At 40.4% G+C, this 17,071-nt stretch overlaps 1 protein-coding gene across 1 annotated transcript; it reads right to left on the reverse strand.

The window, feature by feature from the left end:
• Positions 1-2,757: 2,757 nt before the first annotated feature.
• CD86 (CD86 molecule) lies at positions 2,758-12,983 on the reverse strand. The gene is made up of 7 exons (XM_009486047.2): positions 12,916-12,983; positions 12,732-12,781; positions 11,095-11,436; positions 6,831-7,142; positions 4,634-4,768; positions 3,085-3,136; positions 2,758-2,812 (listed from the first exon to the last, which is right to left on the reverse strand). Exons 1-7 carry the CDS (start codon positions 12,981-12,983, stop codon positions 2,758-2,760), a joined length of 1,014 nt encoding a protein of 337 aa, XP_009484322.2.
• Between the last annotated feature and the right edge of the window lie 4,088 nt (positions 12,984-17,071).

Here is a 17,071-nt window from a genome sequence, read left to right on the forward strand (position 1 = left end):
GCTGGGGCAAACCATCTGGAAAGCAGCTCTGCAGAAAAGGACATGGATGGCCTAGTGGATAAGTTGAAGATGAGGCAGCAGTGTGCCCTCTTGGCAAAGAAGGCCAATAGTATTTGGGCTGCATCAAGGAAAGCATTGCCAGCAGGCTGAGGGAGGTGATCCTTCCCCTCTACTCAGCACTGGTGAGGCCCCACCTGGAGTCCCGTGTCCAGTTATGGGTTCCCCAGTACAAGGGAGACATCAACTTACTGGAGAGAGTCCAGCAAAGGGCTGCAAAGATGGTTAAGGGACTGGAGCATCTCTCATCGAGGAAAGGCTGAGTGAGCTGGGACTGTTCAGCCTGGAGAAGAGAAGGCTCAGGGGGCATCTCATCAGTGTGTATAAATGCCTGAAGAGAGGGTGTGAAAAAGACTGAGTCAGGCTTCTTTCAGTGGTGCCCAGTGACAGGACCAGAGGCAATGGGCACAAACTGAAACCCAGGAGGTTCCCTCTGAATGCAAGGAAACATTTTTTTGCTGTGAAGGGTGACCAAGCCCTGGAGCAGTTTGACCAGACAGGTCGTGGAGTCTTCCACCTTGGAGATATTCAGAAGCTGTCTGGACATGGACCTGGTCACCTTGCTCCAGGTGACCCTACTTGAGCAGGGGGGTTGAACTGGACAATCTCCCTAGGTCCATTCCAACCTCAACTGTTCTGTGATTCAGAGCTGGTTAATCAGTGAACCTGAAGCAATCTATCACAACTGTAAGTCTGATGACAGGATTTTACCTTAGGGCATTGGTTACTGGTTTACACACCATTTCCATTTTTTGTTAGCATTTTCTGAAATATGTAATGTTATGCCTAAAAATAAAGGAATGGTGTTTTTAAGTGAAGCTGTTATATGCTGTGGTATGTAGTGGGCGTATGCTCATTTGTTTGCTTGCCATGTTTATAGAGGCACTAAATGACTGAAAGCACGCTGTCAAAGAAAAATCTACAAAGTGGGTGAGGAGATAGCCTGGAAATCTGAATGTATTCGTATGGAGGACAAAAATGCCAGCACATCAGCTACGCTTTTCTTGTGCCTTGCTACTGTGCTCATCACATCTGCTAGCACAGAGGATTAATGCATTTGAACAGTCATATACAAACTAAAATTTTCCCTGAAGCCCATCTGCTTTTTTCCCCTTAACTGTCTTTAGATGCAGGAGGGAATTAGAGTTGATTTTAAGAGCAAGAAAAGAGGAGGTAGAGAACTTGATCAGGTAATAGAAGGAGGTTGGCAGTCTAAAGTAGAGGGATGGCAAGGCAGGAAAACAAACAACTTCACTAATTAGGAAAAAATTAAGGATGGAAGTGAGTTAGGAAAAGATAAATGTAGCTCACCATGTGACCTTTTCCACTAATTATAGCTGCTGATAGTGATAGTACACAGTGCGTTGGTTTGAAAAACCCCCTCGGAGGTACTAAGACATGTTGCAAAAACTGTTGCACTTCCAAGTGCTAGGAATTTTTTTTTTTTGTGCTAAGTGAATGTGCTAGAGAAGGACTCTTGAGTCCTAGCATAGATTTCCAGGTACCTTATACATTGTGGAGGAACTGGTTATTGTTTTTCTCCTAGGGACAAACACGAAAGGTTGGTGATGGTTTTTTTCCTCGGTGCATAAAGCTGACCAGATAAGCAGCACATCAGGATTTAGGTACTAGTAAGAGAGTTCCAAGGCCATGAGTTCAAGGGTGTATGTGTACATGCATGAATCTAGTCACATGGAAGACAAAAGAGCCACAAGGCTTGTTGTTTGGGTAGGAGCAAAGTAAGGTTTAGCTGTTATTCTGACAACCTCAATGTTAGCAGGGATTTGAGGTGGATGACTTGAGTGGGAAGGGAAAATGTTGAAAAAAATGAACTGAATGACAGCATGTGTTAAAAAAAAAAGCAAGAGACAACACAAATCTAGTGAGTATCTACCTGATTTAGTATACCTGATAGTTTACACATGCTTTATTTAAGGAACCACAAGTTAATCAAGAGTTAGAGAAGATTGTGTGACCCACTGGAGATATACTTGACAACCTGCAGTATAGAATCAAAAGGCCAAATTTTCAGACTGGAATTTTGTATCTAATCTTTGAGGTGTATAGGTCAGTAAATCAAGGAGGTATGCATACACAGAGTTGTGCACATATATCCAGCTCCATGAATGAACATATGAAACCTTCAGTTGTGCCATTCTTGGTCATTGCAGCAATACCTTTTTTAGTAATTTGCTTCCAAGAAATAATTCTGGGAGTGTTTCCTCCCTCAGAACACCAAATGTGGTTATTCCTCAATATACTGCTTTAATGGCAGGAGAATAAAACACCAACACAGAAAAAGACATATATTTTAATAAGTCATTAAATAAGTTTGCTAGCAAATATAAACTTTTACATAAAAATAAAACCTTTAACTTTTAATAACATTTGAATGATATTAATCTGAATGAAAATATTTGGAATGTTAGTGTAATAGCTTAATAAACTGACTCCCAAATGGTTTAGCTAACTCAGAAGGACATGCACATTCTCTCACACACTTGAAAATGGAGTAAAAATTGAGGTGGAATCTTGCAACTCACAACATCATTTAATAGAAAAGAATATTTGTACCCAGCAGAAACCGTAGAGAATTTATGACCCCAGACTGCAATTCTGAGCTGAAATTTGTCTTGAGAATGTGATGCTAATGTCCTTGCTCTTGCTGAAAATGTCAGACCTACAAACACAATCAAGACCTCAGAAGAATTTTGTCTCAATTCTGCTGCATTCTTCCTTCTGAAAGATGTCAATGCTGTTGAAGAATATAAAGTGCAGAAATCGTTCAAGATCAGAGAACTGGCACATTTTGAGTGAAACGGAGAATCTTTTCTGAAAGGTAAAACTACTTCCTATAGCTCAGCATACCACAGTGTACGGATTGCTCTATCTTCAAGGTTTGAAGCAAAATTAAGAAAGGGAGAACATAGTCAACCAAATTGGAACATGACCTACTTATATAATATTTTTTTGTTTTCTGCTTAGCTTAATTTTGTATATTTAGATTTATACATATATGAGTGATACCTCATGCTTTCATTTTCTATCCCTGCATCCACCTGAGCAACTAGTACAGCATCTGGTCAGAATACAGAGGAACAAAGTGTGGTACTAACTGTCTGGTCTTATTAAGCTTGGATGGTAGTAAAAAAAAAAAAAAGACAACCAGAAATTATGTTTAAAGCAAGTCTTTCTTTCAGGTGATTTCTAGTTTCAAATGCCTGATAGGAGTTGCATGACTTTTCTCAGAAGGCAGGGAAGTACCCTGAAGTTCCTCTTTCTGCTGTGGAGCTTTACAAGAAAGTTACTGGTATGCAGCCACACTGGCTCTGACAAAAGCATTTATGGCTCATGATTAATAGCCTGCCTCTGATCATGTTTTCCATGATTCACAGATTGTGGCTTAACTCTTTAAATTTCTAAGACGTTCCCTTCTGTAACCCACGCAGCTCTGCTTTCTTCATTGACTCCCAGGATTTTACAATGTCACAGTGTGTAATGAAAGATACAGCAAAAAGATGGTCATGCAGACAGGCAGAGCATCATATTTACTACCATTCTGGAGCAAAAATGAAAGCAGAGAACACTGGACAGTGGATTTCAGCCATCAGACAAAAATGTTGCATGTTGTTCTGCAGGGTGCCTGGGGAGGATTCTTGTTCTGGCAGAGCATCTAAGAATATGGGACCTCAGGCCTTGCTATGTGCAGAGATGGTTCCCAGTCAGCAGTCTGGCTGATGGCCTCAGTTTCAAGCTGGATAGCTTCTAGACTGCTAGACTGACACCTGAAATAGATGATATGTGATTTACAGAAATGCTAGAAATAGGAGCTGAAAAAGAGTTGATAGTAAATGTCCAGTAATCTTACGATTTGGAGAAAGAATGAGGTGGGGCTCAGGACCCTTGTCTGTGTGAGGAAACAGGACTGATTGAGGAATGCATTTCCCTGTTGCTACAAGGAAGGATAGACTCTGATGTCAGCATGAGGATCCTTTCAGTGCAGAATAAACCCTGGACTGCTGAGACCTCATCTTGGAACAAATTAGAGAAATGCAATGCAAAGATCGAATTCTGTTCCTAGTACAAGATGATTCTTCCAGTCCAGTGTTGGGCAGCCTGTGGTGGAGCAATGCCTTGACCCTTCAGCTCTGTGGTGGCAGAGATACTTGGCACTTGATGGAAGCTTCATCTCATCCCTCCCCCAGCTCCACCTTTCTTATAAATGGTGATGGACAAGAAAGGTTTTTAGAGTTCAATGATTTTAGGAGCCAAATATACCAAAAAAATAGTAAAAAAGGAGGAAACTGCAGGAAGAAGTGGTAAGCTGGTGCCATGGCATTCTCACAGAGCACAAAGAAGAGGGAGAAGTGGATCCCAGGAAGGAGAAAGATGTTTTGACTTGCTGCTGGATGGACTAAGTTGTTGCAGGAACTAAATTGTCCAAGGAAGTTTAACTTAAGTACAGCATGAAACCTAACTTTCTGTCAGCAGCTTGAATGTAGGTAAAGGGATGATTACAAAGAGCAAAGCCTGTGACTTGAGGGACAGTAGAGCTGAATGAGAAGTAATAACTTACTGTGGTTGGTAGATGAGATATTTCTGTTCTTCTTCAATATCACAAAAGCCAGAAGGAATGTGATCAGTACAATCACGGCTATAAGTGGGCCAAAGAAATCTGTCTTCGCTTGCTCCCTTTCTTCCCTCTGTATCTCTGAATAAGAAAACAGAGGAGATACATACAGCAAAGATTTAATTTGGTGACAATTAGCTTAAACAATTTACCCCAAAGTTATGTGAATTAGAAGTTTAGAGAAAGGCCCTCAGCATCCTTTGCTTTTACAGTGCTTTAATAGTGTCAGTAAATCACGGTCCACATTGCTTTATTTCCATTTCCAATAACTAGCGAAACTACCAGGTCTTAACAGCTGCTTCAACAACAGTAAGGCAAAGTACTCTTTCTGAAATTTGGGTAATATGTGAGAGATCAGCAACTTAATTAATACAAGAGCCTACAAGGCAGCTACTGTGCTAATGCTACTCTGTGCTACTGTGCAAGTTTGAAGAACCTGGGATATGCTACTCCTTGGTATCTGTTGGAAACGATGGTCAAAGCCTAATGAAATGCCATAAGGGATGTGAAAGCAGCAGGGAATGCAAAGGAGTTTCCCTCTATTTCTCGTTATGGTGCTTTTGAGGTTTTGGTTGCTAGGGTTAGCAAATGATTGATAGAGCTTCAGTTATTGCCAAACAAAGCTTTTTTTTATGTGGAGTTCCTAGTTTCTCACCCACCATCACTGCTTATCAGGTGGCTACATTCAGAAAGCCAGGGAGGGGAGAAGAATTGAATAGGGAAGAGGAGGATGCAGCACTATAGCTAATATAGCTATGTTAACACTCTTGAGCAATGTGTAGAGCTGCGCAAGCCTCAGAAGACTTCTGTATTGTATTTTAATATTATTTAAAAATCCTAGAATGTAGGGACATCAGAGGCAGTTTGCCATATCTAGCATTGATGACTTAACCCTTTAGCTGAATTTATATGAAGAAAACTGCACTGTGGAACTTTTTTCAGAATGAGTGGCAAGTTTCTTTTACATCTGCAATAGTAAGGTGCATGCCTGTACTACCCTGGTAGGCTTTCCTGCAATGCTACCATTCCCTCTTGGCTCCCTGTTCCTGTCACTTGAAGCACAGCTCTCCATCTTCAACACTGTATAAAGGAGACATGTGCAAGCCAAACAAACTTATGACCAAAGTGGGAATTGTCTTTATTTTGATGTGCTGGTGCCATAGCTTATGAACAAAAATATGTCAAAGGAGGTTTTCCTGTTCCAGGAGATAAATAAAATTCAGCTTTAGTTTAAAGAAGGGATCAGTCATGTGGAACCCTGAGATAATCCAGCAGTAGAGTTTTATTGGAACTCAGGTCCCCAGCTTCTTACAAGATGTGTCTGAAAAAAAGACCCAAACTCAGAGAAAAAAAGTCCCCAAAATAGTCATTTTGGAATGTGCACTTCATTCTGCCAAATGTTATGAAAACCACCAGGAATGCTTCTAAGACTAGTCAAAGTTTCATGGCCTTTACGCTTAAACTCTATCTGGCAGTTTGTGAGCCAAATCTGGTCCAAGGGAGTCTTCTCTTTAGCCTTCTGCCTCTCTCTAAGGAATGATTAAGAATAGCAGCTCAAGCACTTAAACATGAGAAAAACCCTTTTTTTACTGTCAGGATGGTCAAGCACTGGAACAGTTTGCTGAGAGGGGTTGTGGAGTCTCTATCCTGGCAGATATTTGCAACTCCACTGGATAAGGCCCTGTGCTACCTCTTGACCCTACTTTGAGCAGACTGGTTGAACTAGATGATCTCCAGATGCCTCTTCCAATCTCAACAGCTCTCTGATTCTGTGAAGTGGCAACCTCTCTTAACAGCTGTCACCTCCAGAGACTGCTTGCTGCCTAATCCAGACATCCAGGGTGCTTTGTTGCTACTGCAGCAGCATCTAGGGAGGGCATGAACAGGGCTGTGTTCTGGATTGCATAGCAGTACCCTTCCTTCTCTGTGCCCTCTCCTTGCTGTAATAAGACTTCCCATATGGAAAGAAGAAGGAATTTAGTGGCCAACAGCCAGTTGGTGAACAGGATGGAGAACATACAACCCTTGCAACCAACTCCTACTGCTACTGAGGTTTATTCCCTGCCTTGACTATGCTGCTATCAGTGATCAGCTCTACTGCAACTACCCATGCAAAAATTGGAATGGTCAAATGGAGACTCACCTATGACTAGTGGCACTGAGACAAGGCTCCCCAGCTGCTCTCCAAGGTGAAGTAAGCAGCTAATATTAGTGCGGGTGTTTGTAGGAACTGTGATATTCAGCTTGCTAGTAACATTGTACAGCTTTGTTACAACATCCTGTGAGACATCCATGGGACCCATATGCCTGGATGTTTCGTTTTCATGTGAAATTAGCCAAGTCATCTGCTTGGGCTCTGGATAACCTCCGCTGGAAGAACAGGAAAGATTCAAGTATTCGTTGGGCTTTAGTTCCCCAGTGTGCAGCCATTCTATCTCAGGTTGACTATAGTTGGCTGAAATAGACCAAAGAGAAAGCATCATGAGTCAGACATACCACACCTTGTGACAGTTCCTGCCAATTATGTAAGATTTTCAGGAAGAAGCAAGTCTAAACAATTTTCTCAGGAAAACAATGGGAGTCCCAAGAAGGGTTTGTTATGTTTTTGGTGTACATGTAGACTTGCTGCTCCTTTTCCTCAGGGTGTTTCAAGGATGTAAGTCTGATCAGCCAGACAATGGGCCTCTGTCTCTCCTACCTCCTTTAGATCCATTGACACCTCAGAATAATCAAACCTGACCTGTTTGCAGGTCAGTGCTTAAGCACAAAATGGGAATGGGTCATAGTGCTGCCTACTCTTGACCTCCTGATTAGGTAAGGGGAAAACCACAAACTTCTAACTGTGAAATGTAGAGAAAGAAATTATCTGAGGAACTTCAGATGGGGTATGTTGGAGGTCCAGTGCTGTCACTGGTAGAAATATCCTTGGTGTCTGTCAGTGTTATGAATAATCATTTTGCAGCATATAATGTAATTCACTCAACTTGATAGTAGGCCTCCCTTAGCTCAGCTTTTTCTGTAGAAGTGAGTACAGTACAAGTTTTTATACTTTGTGTCATTGGATACTCATCCCAGTCAATGAAAAACATACCTGTTGCTTTAAGAAGTCAAGTTTCCCAGGCAAGAAATACTTAGTGAAACAGGATGATTGGAAAGAATTATTTAAACAGAAAATATGAATGATAAATGGAAGCTTTTAACCAATACTGTCTATTAAATAATCTCCCAAATATTCTCAACCAGGATTTTTTTGGATAAAAGGCCATAGTAGAAATAGTAGATTATAATAGAAAAGGAGAAAGAAAGAATGTAGACATAATACTGACTGCATGTTGGCATACAGCAAGTTAAAAAACCAAAACAACAACAAAACCCAAGAAACAGACTCAAGACTTCATTGAAAATACTTCATTATTTCAGTGCCAATAGGACTAAAGACAATATGGAGAAATATTGGAGAAGGGTAAAAGGATTCTTAGAAAAATAGGAGCCTAAGAGTGTCTGACTCTCCTGCACACACACTCAGTGTATTGGATCTAGGCTCTAATCCTTGCCCTAGTGAATTCTTAATATGGATAGATGAAGAAATATGATGTTGCTTTTATTTGCTCTATCCCAACACACAGGGAGTAGGATTTAGCTTAGTCACTTAAGTCCCCAAGAGAGTCCATGGCTGTGAATTCAAAATGGAAAAAGCCCCGCTTTTTTTATACCCCAAAATTTAGTTAAGTTTTCCCTCAGGAGAGCTCAAGCTTCCTCTTCCTCCTCAAGGTCTGCTTAGATGATCTAAGCTTAGATGACTGCTTACTCAGCTTCTGGTCTGGAATATTTATTCTCTCCTCGACATTTTATAGGGAGGGCAGGAACGTAATCCATGGCTGTGAAACTTGCCACATCATCCATGTGATTTAAGAGTTTCAATCTTATTGACAGTAAACAAGCAGAAATAGTGGAATGTACCCCAATCAAAGCACTTCTGTTTTATAGCTTCTGAAACCTCCATTTACTGAAAAGTTATGTTGGTTGCATGCAGGGTGTGGGCTACGTATATGTGAGCTTTGGACTGTTAACAGAAAAGCATGTTTCAGGAAGTCTTTTGTATTTAAAGATAACATGTCTTCCAAAAAGGCTATTGGCTTAGATTTAAATACCTCAAGAGACAGCAGATCTATCAAGCCCTTAGTATTTTTCTCAATGGCTTAATCACCCTACCTGGTTTTGTTCTATTTTCTAAAGTGACAATGTGCCTTACTTCTCACTTGCTTCCAACCATTGTTTTTACATCTTCACTGAATTAATTAGCCTTTTTTTTAAAATATCCAGTATTTTATATGTATTTCAGGTTCCCACACTCTGAAAACAAGACTCTTCTCAATCTTCTGTATTATAAGGTAATCAGATCGATCTTTTAATGTCTCTAGTTGGACTGTGTTTTTTCCAGTCTTCAGATAAGTCTACGAGAGCTTCTCTTCACGCTTTTAAGTTTTTCAACATCTCCTTTAAAATGAGGACACAAACTGTTCAGTCTCTATTCTGACATCAGTTTCACTCCCAACACTTTGAATAGCGCATATTTTGAAATAGCTTTCCAAGTCTCACCTACTTCCCTTATTGATCCATCCAAAGGAAGCACTAGAGATACACTACAGCAGCAGAATTTCCAGTTAAGCTGCTTGTCACCATGGTCCCTACCTTGCCTGTTTTAAGAGCCAAAGCTTTACATTGTGAAGCCCTCCGTTCTTTCTGGAGAAAGTTCTGTGCTCATTGTTCTTACAGAAATCATCCTGGCCGTACATGATACATATAATATACATTGTCTATATATTGTCATAATGTAATGCATATAAATAACACATGTAAACTGTATTAGAAGTTACTTCAGTATTTCTGAATGGGCTTGGTCACCAAGTGATCTAGATAGATTTGTATGACTGCCCTATCATTCTTGTACAGCACTCCATCTTTCTTATGTCCATTTTAAGTGTGACATGCCATACTACAAAAAACCCTCCATGTATGATAGGAGATTCTAATTAATAAACAGTAGGTAAGCACAGGTGCATTTCAACATTTGTATTTTTCTTCTAATTTTTTTTTTTTTAATATGATTTTATGCTGCTCCTTCCTTTGGGAGCTTATTGAACAGAGGAAGGAACACAGCAGCACATAGTTTAAAACAGTCTTCCTAGGTTAAACCTTAAAAGGTCTAGGAGAGTTTTAGTGCCTAAGTATGAGACTTCTATAATGTGTTGCTCAGATGTTGGCTCAGCTGATAACTGATTTAACTGCTTGAATTAACTGAACAGCTGATACTAAGCATCTCTTAAATCAGAGGCCTTGATACTGAGTGCACATTATCAGTTTCTGAGTTCTAAAACTTTGCTGAAAATACATGTCAAGTAGATTCTGGGAGAATCAAAATTAACAATCTAGGTTTTCTATCTGTGGATCAAGGGAACGCTTGCTGGTAGCACAAAGCTAAATAGACTCAGACATCCTGGTACTCCATTTTTGGCTGCTGTTACACATGGTCTGTTCTCTTTTGAAGCAGTATGCTGAAGCCTGAAAACACCAGTGGAAGTTAGAAGCTGTTACTATTAATGACTAGCACTATCATAGTGGAAGAGAACACAGGCATACAGACAAAGGTTACTAACAGAACAGTTTAAAATAGAAAAGCATAAGGAAAATGTATTAGGAATTACTAAAAATATTAGAAAATATTAGGAAAAGATAGCTCCTTAATTCCATTTCCTTGTCAAAAGATTTGCTGCCTTTTCCTCTGATAACATGCAAGAAATCAGGCTGACTCTCATCAACACATGCATTTTTCCTTCAGAGATATTTTCAGTCTTCCTTTAACTGAACATATGAATTTCTACTCCTCCACATGTGAGCTGCTCTTTTCTTTATTTTCCCTGTGATTTATATGATCATAAAATAGCTGGGTGTTTGCAGAAATCTTGTTATGTTTCAATTGTAATTTACCACCAATTATGATAACTACTGCTACTTTTAATAGAAGGTAGTGCATCAGATGCAAATAAAGAAGTGTATTTTCCAGAGTCCTAAAAGCCATAAAACTTGTGGGAGGCAAGAGGAAGAAGGCAGAATGGTTTTCACTATAAAGTATGACAGGGTGGGAATCAGGAATGGTGAAATATTGAGCAAATTATTGCCTCATTTTCTACTTCTTCTGATTGCTTCCACTTGAGTACTTTTCATTCAGATCTGAGCATTTTCTATTGAGAATGCTCTTACCCATCTTTAGAAATCCTGCTCCAGTGCAGGTACATCTTCAATGGCTTGGGGACAGTACCACACATTTCTGGACTGAACAAAGTGACAGAGAACCCCCCCCCCAAAAAAAACCCCAGACCAGATGACAATGAGAAGGGATTACTTACCAATGATGTGCAGTAAGCACTCAGATGTGTGTATGACCTTTGGCGATCCTTTATCTCTGTGCTGTATAATACATGAATACTGCCCCTCGTCCACAATTCCTGCATTTAACAATTGCAAGGTCCATTTGTCCATGTCCATCTTGGTGCGATTTATATACTTAGGACTAAGGTTATCATGTTTTTCTTGGCCATGGTATACTTCGTGCACCACTTCAACAGCGTCTTTTTGCCAAAAAACTCTTAAATCCTTTATGTCAGTTTTCTGAGAGTTTGGAAAATAGCAGGATAGGTACGCAGTGTGATTGAGAAATGACTTCACCTGATGCACACTGGCAGCAATACCTTAGACAAAGAGAGAGAAGAAATGAAGATTTCCATCAGCTACAAAAGAACACCAAGTATTTGCACTCACAGAGGCAGCACTTAACAACAGTAGCAATAAAACCGCCAGCATTTAGACACAAATTCTCCCACTAGGTACAACAGGACACATAGTTCTTCAAACTGACTCACTTAGTCTTGTGGAGTTCAGGTCATAAAACTGTTTGTTATATTTCTTCCTATATTTTACTTTCCAAGGAAGGCCTACCACACAGAGGTTGCAACCATCTATATTTTAGAAGACTCATCTGCAGGCAAAAGGTCCAAACCATTTTTGTATGTAGCATCCTGAGTGTAATGAGATTCTGCCACAAAGGAGATAGCTGCACAATTTCCTTTTAAAAAGTTGAGTTCATTCTCCTAATAAAATAACACAGCATTGCAGTTTTGAAGAAAATGTGAAGTGCACACTGTGTGGTAATGTTGGTGTCTAGGGAATATATGACCAAAAGGTCAGAAACAGGTGAACACTTTCAGTCTCACTGAAGAATTAATCTAAAGTTTAATGACAAATTAAATGTCAGATTTAATTCTCCTGTAATTAATCTAGAGTTTAATGACAGATTAAATGTCAGATTTAACTGTTCTGTTGTTGATCTTGTTAACAGAAATAGTCAATAAACACAATTATGCCTTCATGCAAAGAAATCATGAACTGTAATACACAAGGGACGATTTTTCTCCCACTTTCATCAGTGCATGTATCCATTTTAATGGGTGGCGATGGTCTGGGAGGACCGTCTTTTCTTGGAATGAGAAATGCAGTCCTCTGTCCCAGAAGATACAAACACCTCTGCTGTGTTCAAAAGGAGGAGAATATTTACAGTGTCTCTCCTGGTGCAAAGTTTTGACTGCTCTTCCAGAGCACCAGACTGCAAAATGATCTCTGCAGCTGCCTGAAACTCCAGTTGTCCCATATCAAACTGTCAGTTTTCAGTTTAATACTACTCTCTTCTATAATATACAGACGTGATATACACACATTTTAAAGATAGATTTAAATCGAAAATTTAAGAGCAACATAAAATAAGTGTAATGTAAAGATATAAAGTTGAAGAGAGAAAGTACTTACTATATATTTTATAGAGTCCCTGCACACAATTTAAATACATGGTACATAGGCTATTTGACCTTGATTGTACAACGGAAATGATTAATTACTGCTAAGGAATGAGCTTCTTAGTGGATGACAAAGTATCACATAGCAGGACACAAATAATCAAAACAGTTTTTACAATTAAAAATATGCCTTTTACCTGGGAGAAGTATCATAGCATAAAGGAAGAATACACAGACCTCCATGATGCTGTAAGAAGGAAGAATGAAAGAAATACATTAGAGGTTGAAAACATTCCAGTACCTTCTCCAGTACTCACAAAGAAGTGGTAAAACAAGAAGTTGTTTTAGCAAGAGACAAGCTATTGAGAAAGTTAATCTCACCTTTTCCCATGGACTGGTGCAAGGACTTCTGTGTGCTTCACAGCCTTTAGCAACAAGAAGCATGCCATGACAGATCTCTGGTTTACAGAGAAGGTAATGTGGCCAAGATTACTGCAGACAGGGTATGCCATGGGAGGAACACAGAGCCCCCGGGGTACAAAGGATGGGATGAGTACCCAAAACGCCTGGTGTGGAAGAAAGAGGAATGGGGAGCATGCTTGGCCTGGCAGTGTGGGGAAGAAGATGGGGGAATTGAAAGTAGAGGGGGAGGAGAGGGTGACACAGAAGGAGGAGGTGGGGGAGACAGTGCGATGATGTCAGCTACCAGAAGTGATGAAGTGTGTGACCTTTAGTTTTGTAACAGGAACCTATCCTTCACGACAGTAAAAGGTAACTGAGAGAAATCCTATTTGGTTTAAAGAGTTGGGGCTAAACAGCACATAATTTATGCTCAAGAAAAACTGGTATCTGTTTAGAAAAAAATAGAAAACCCTATGACTCATCTCATAAGCAAAACACTTCTACGGCTGCTTGGGTTCACATGGTATAAGGGCCCATAATCCTGGTAAACAGCCAAATGTCATTCCCATGCACTGGTGAGAGAATGGCACCTGCATCTGGCCTGTGGTTGCTGGTCTGCATTTTAGCAGTACCTTTGTATTTTTCCTGTGCCTTTTCTGTATATTTCGGAGAGGCTTCCACACCACCCCTGCCAAGGTTCTTCACTTTCCTTTAAACAGCTCCAAAGAATCATCTTTCACTGGAGCACTTGTAAAAAGTCTTCAGGTCTCACACTACTTAAAACAGTGAGATTGCTGTCTGCTGTCCTGACTGGTAGTACAGCTTCCTGATGGTTTCCCGTTTTTTGTCATGTTTTATTTCAAGCTGGTACGCCTGGGTCTTTACCCCAGGTCTCTGGGAGCAAGAGTCTCTTTTTCTGTTTGATACAGAATTCCCCTCAGTCTGCTGACACGTTTTTTGTGTGTGTACTGTAACATACAGAACTGTGAATGACATTTTTTCCAAACCAGATTCATCCTGCTTTTTCTTAGGAAAGGAGAGAAAGAAGCCCAAATGTCTCAGAGGATATAGATAATTTTCTTTGTGATCCACCTGTTGCAGCAGAAGAAGAGGGAGGCCTTGTGCAGAATCCATTGCTGTAGACAGAGGTTATTCTCTTTCTGCTCCAGCCGCCCTACTACACAGTGAACTTTTATCAAGGGGTTTTCCTCCTAAGCTGGGCCCCACTCAATTAAACCACACAACTGATTGCCTAAATAAAATTGCCTGCACCAAGCCACTGAAAACTACAGAAACTCCTTCTCAGCAGTCATATTTCCCTCCTGTGAGTAAGAATTTTTGCTTCCAGTCAAGTAAAAAAAAAAAGGATAGCCCTATTTTTTTGATCCAGTGCAGGTGCGTAAGAGGAGACATTAAAACAATTTAGCAACTGGAAACGTAAGTGAAGTAGAGAGTGTACTACTATAGCTAGGCGTGTTTTGCAATGACTTCTCACAGCAGCAAAGACCAAAACCGGAACTGAAAATAAGAGTGAGAGAGAGAAATAAAACCCAGGCAAAAATACCAGATAACACTGCTTGCCTTTCTTTATGGGTTGGATTTGGAGCTGTGAAGACAGAAGTCTCAAAGATCGTACATGGTTTCCTGGCTGCTGCCTTCCAGGAGAAGGTGTGTTGCTGGGGATGGCTTCATGAAGAAGGATCACGTGAGCCTGCAGAGGGGTGTACACCCACATTCCCTGCAGAGGGAGGTCACTGAGTGTGACAAGCTGCTTCTCTTACATGAGCTGCTTTATAGAGAGTTGCTGAATCATGAATCGGGCCACTAAAACTTCAGTGCTGCAAGCAGCTTCTCTTCCCCTTTTTTACAAGTTGCCTTTAACCAGCAAATGCAAATCCTTGGAGCCAGTGCCCAGAAGACTGAGGGGAGGAAGGAGAATTACACAGTCTCTGTGTCGGCTACTTACACCATTTCTTCGGCATATTCAATACAAATTCTGTCCTCAATTCTCTTTTATATCTGCAGGCCATTGAAAGTCTGGTTATGTCCCAGAATTGTTTAGCAGTCAAAGGGGACTAGGTAAGAGGGGAAAGATAGACTTTGCTTCACGGTGTGGCCCACTGCTGGCAAATGGTGCAGACCAAACTGCTTTCTTCATGGCCATGGCCCAGTGCATGAACACTCTGCTCCACTTCAGAGCGTTGTGGGTCTGTGTATGGATGTGCACTTTTTCTATCACATGCTGGCTGCATCCAGCTGTGCAAGTGGCACTTTTTCACGATGCCGGTGATAAGTGATGAGATGGGAGTAGCTTGAAGACCCAGGGCTTAAAAATTATCTCTGACATCCACAATTATGTGAGGTCAGTTCACAGGGAGGTAACTGTTTTCCCTTGCTAAATAAGGCTAGCACTATGTGGCATGTCTGTCTTGCCTTTTGAGGCTTTGCCAGCCATTCCTGGAGATGTCCCCATGACTCACAATTACAAATCATGTGTGGACGTCAGAGATGAGAAATGGAGAAGTATATTAATTGAAATCATGTCAGTATGCAGTCAGTAGTCACATTCAACCCTTTATTTACTACCTCTGCAGTCCAATCACTGAAAGGAGAAGAAACGATATGAGTACATGCACTTTACTGGCCCTATTCGTGACTGCTTTGGTTTGGCCCAAACCAGTCTGAGAAAAGCCATGAGGCAGTTCCCACTTGGCTGAGTACAGGGGCCTGCCTTCCCTGAAGAACTGTAAGATCGATGTTTGGGAAGAAGCAGCAAATTCACTCCTTTTACTTTTGAGGGCAATTGCCAGAAAGCCCTGTGCGATTTATTTTGAGATTGGCTTGTGCTTTCCATCTTGTTTCTCCCAATCCAGCATGTGAATCCAGCATGTGAAAACCCAATATACTCAGTGAAGTGTGAAGGTCTTGGAGTAAACAAGAGCTTTGTATCTGGTATGCTTGCCTGGGGTTTTCATTTGCTCTCTTCTTTTCTGTTTTCATTTTCTGATGTAGTCATTATCTTTTGAAAGACATTGTCAAATCTGTGCTCTTTGACTCCTAAGTTCCCTCACTGCCCTTCAGTTCCTTTCAAAATGTTCATTTCTTACATGTTCTTACATGTAATTAGTTTATTTTCTTACATCAGGTACATATCTTCTATGGGAAGACTCTCCTCCCCTATGTTTCACAATGAACTCAAAACAAAACTGGCCACTGAACTAGCAACCTACTCTTTTGCCTTTTCTAGTGTAGGGAATTTTTCTAAAATTTCCACCCTTCGCAATACTGAGTAGCTCCATGAGCAGTGCTGTGAGCCTCCTGGAGACAGGACATCTGTGACTAAGACTTTCCACCACTGACCTGAAAGCTATCCTAGAGACTTCTAAATGAAATTCTGCTAAAAATGCATTTACCAGCCTTCTCCCATGTTGTAAACACAGGTTGATTTGAACAAGTGTTATCAAAGGAAATCACAACTCAAGAAAATTCCCTTAACTTGGCAAGGTCAGAGAATTCTAGGATGCCCTCCACCCAAATACTAAGCCATATAACCACATAAATATCCTACAAGGGACACATTTTAAAAACATACCATTACCCAGGCAACTTGTGTTTCCTATGTACTTCTCCAGCTAGAAAGTGGCACTGTTTTAATCAATGGCCAAACTTTCTATTGCTCATTCTTTTAGAACAATTTTTTACTCCAAGTTACATTTTAAAATTCTGGGCTTGTTGTTTAATTATGTTGTTATTACATTAAAAAAAACCCTCTGTCTCCCTAATTTTTGATTTCTGAATGCATTTTGTATTCCTTCCCACTATATCCTCTTTCAATAACATTCTTTTGTTGTATCTAAGATCTTCAGGAGAACTATGACTTTCTCTGTGATTCTGGGATCAGTTTTCTCTAACATCCAGCAACGGCTCTTTTAATAACAATTAAACAACACCAATTATTTAAATAATACCTTTGGTCCAAAGATCATGGAGCATTCCACTGCCTCTGCAAGCAGACTTCTTCATCCACAACTAAATGGCATGTATCTCTGAAAGAGAGCACAGCAACTGCGTAATGACACACAGTCTCACAGCAGAAATCATAGGGCACAAACATACTCCACACAAGTGAAACTGC

The sequence above is a fragment of the Pelecanus crispus genome, chromosome 1 (genome assembly GCF_030463565.1).
Source record: "Pelecanus crispus isolate bPelCri1 chromosome 1, bPelCri1.pri, whole genome shotgun sequence".
Taxonomy (NCBI): Eukaryota; Metazoa; Chordata; class Aves; order Pelecaniformes; family Pelecanidae; genus Pelecanus; species Pelecanus crispus.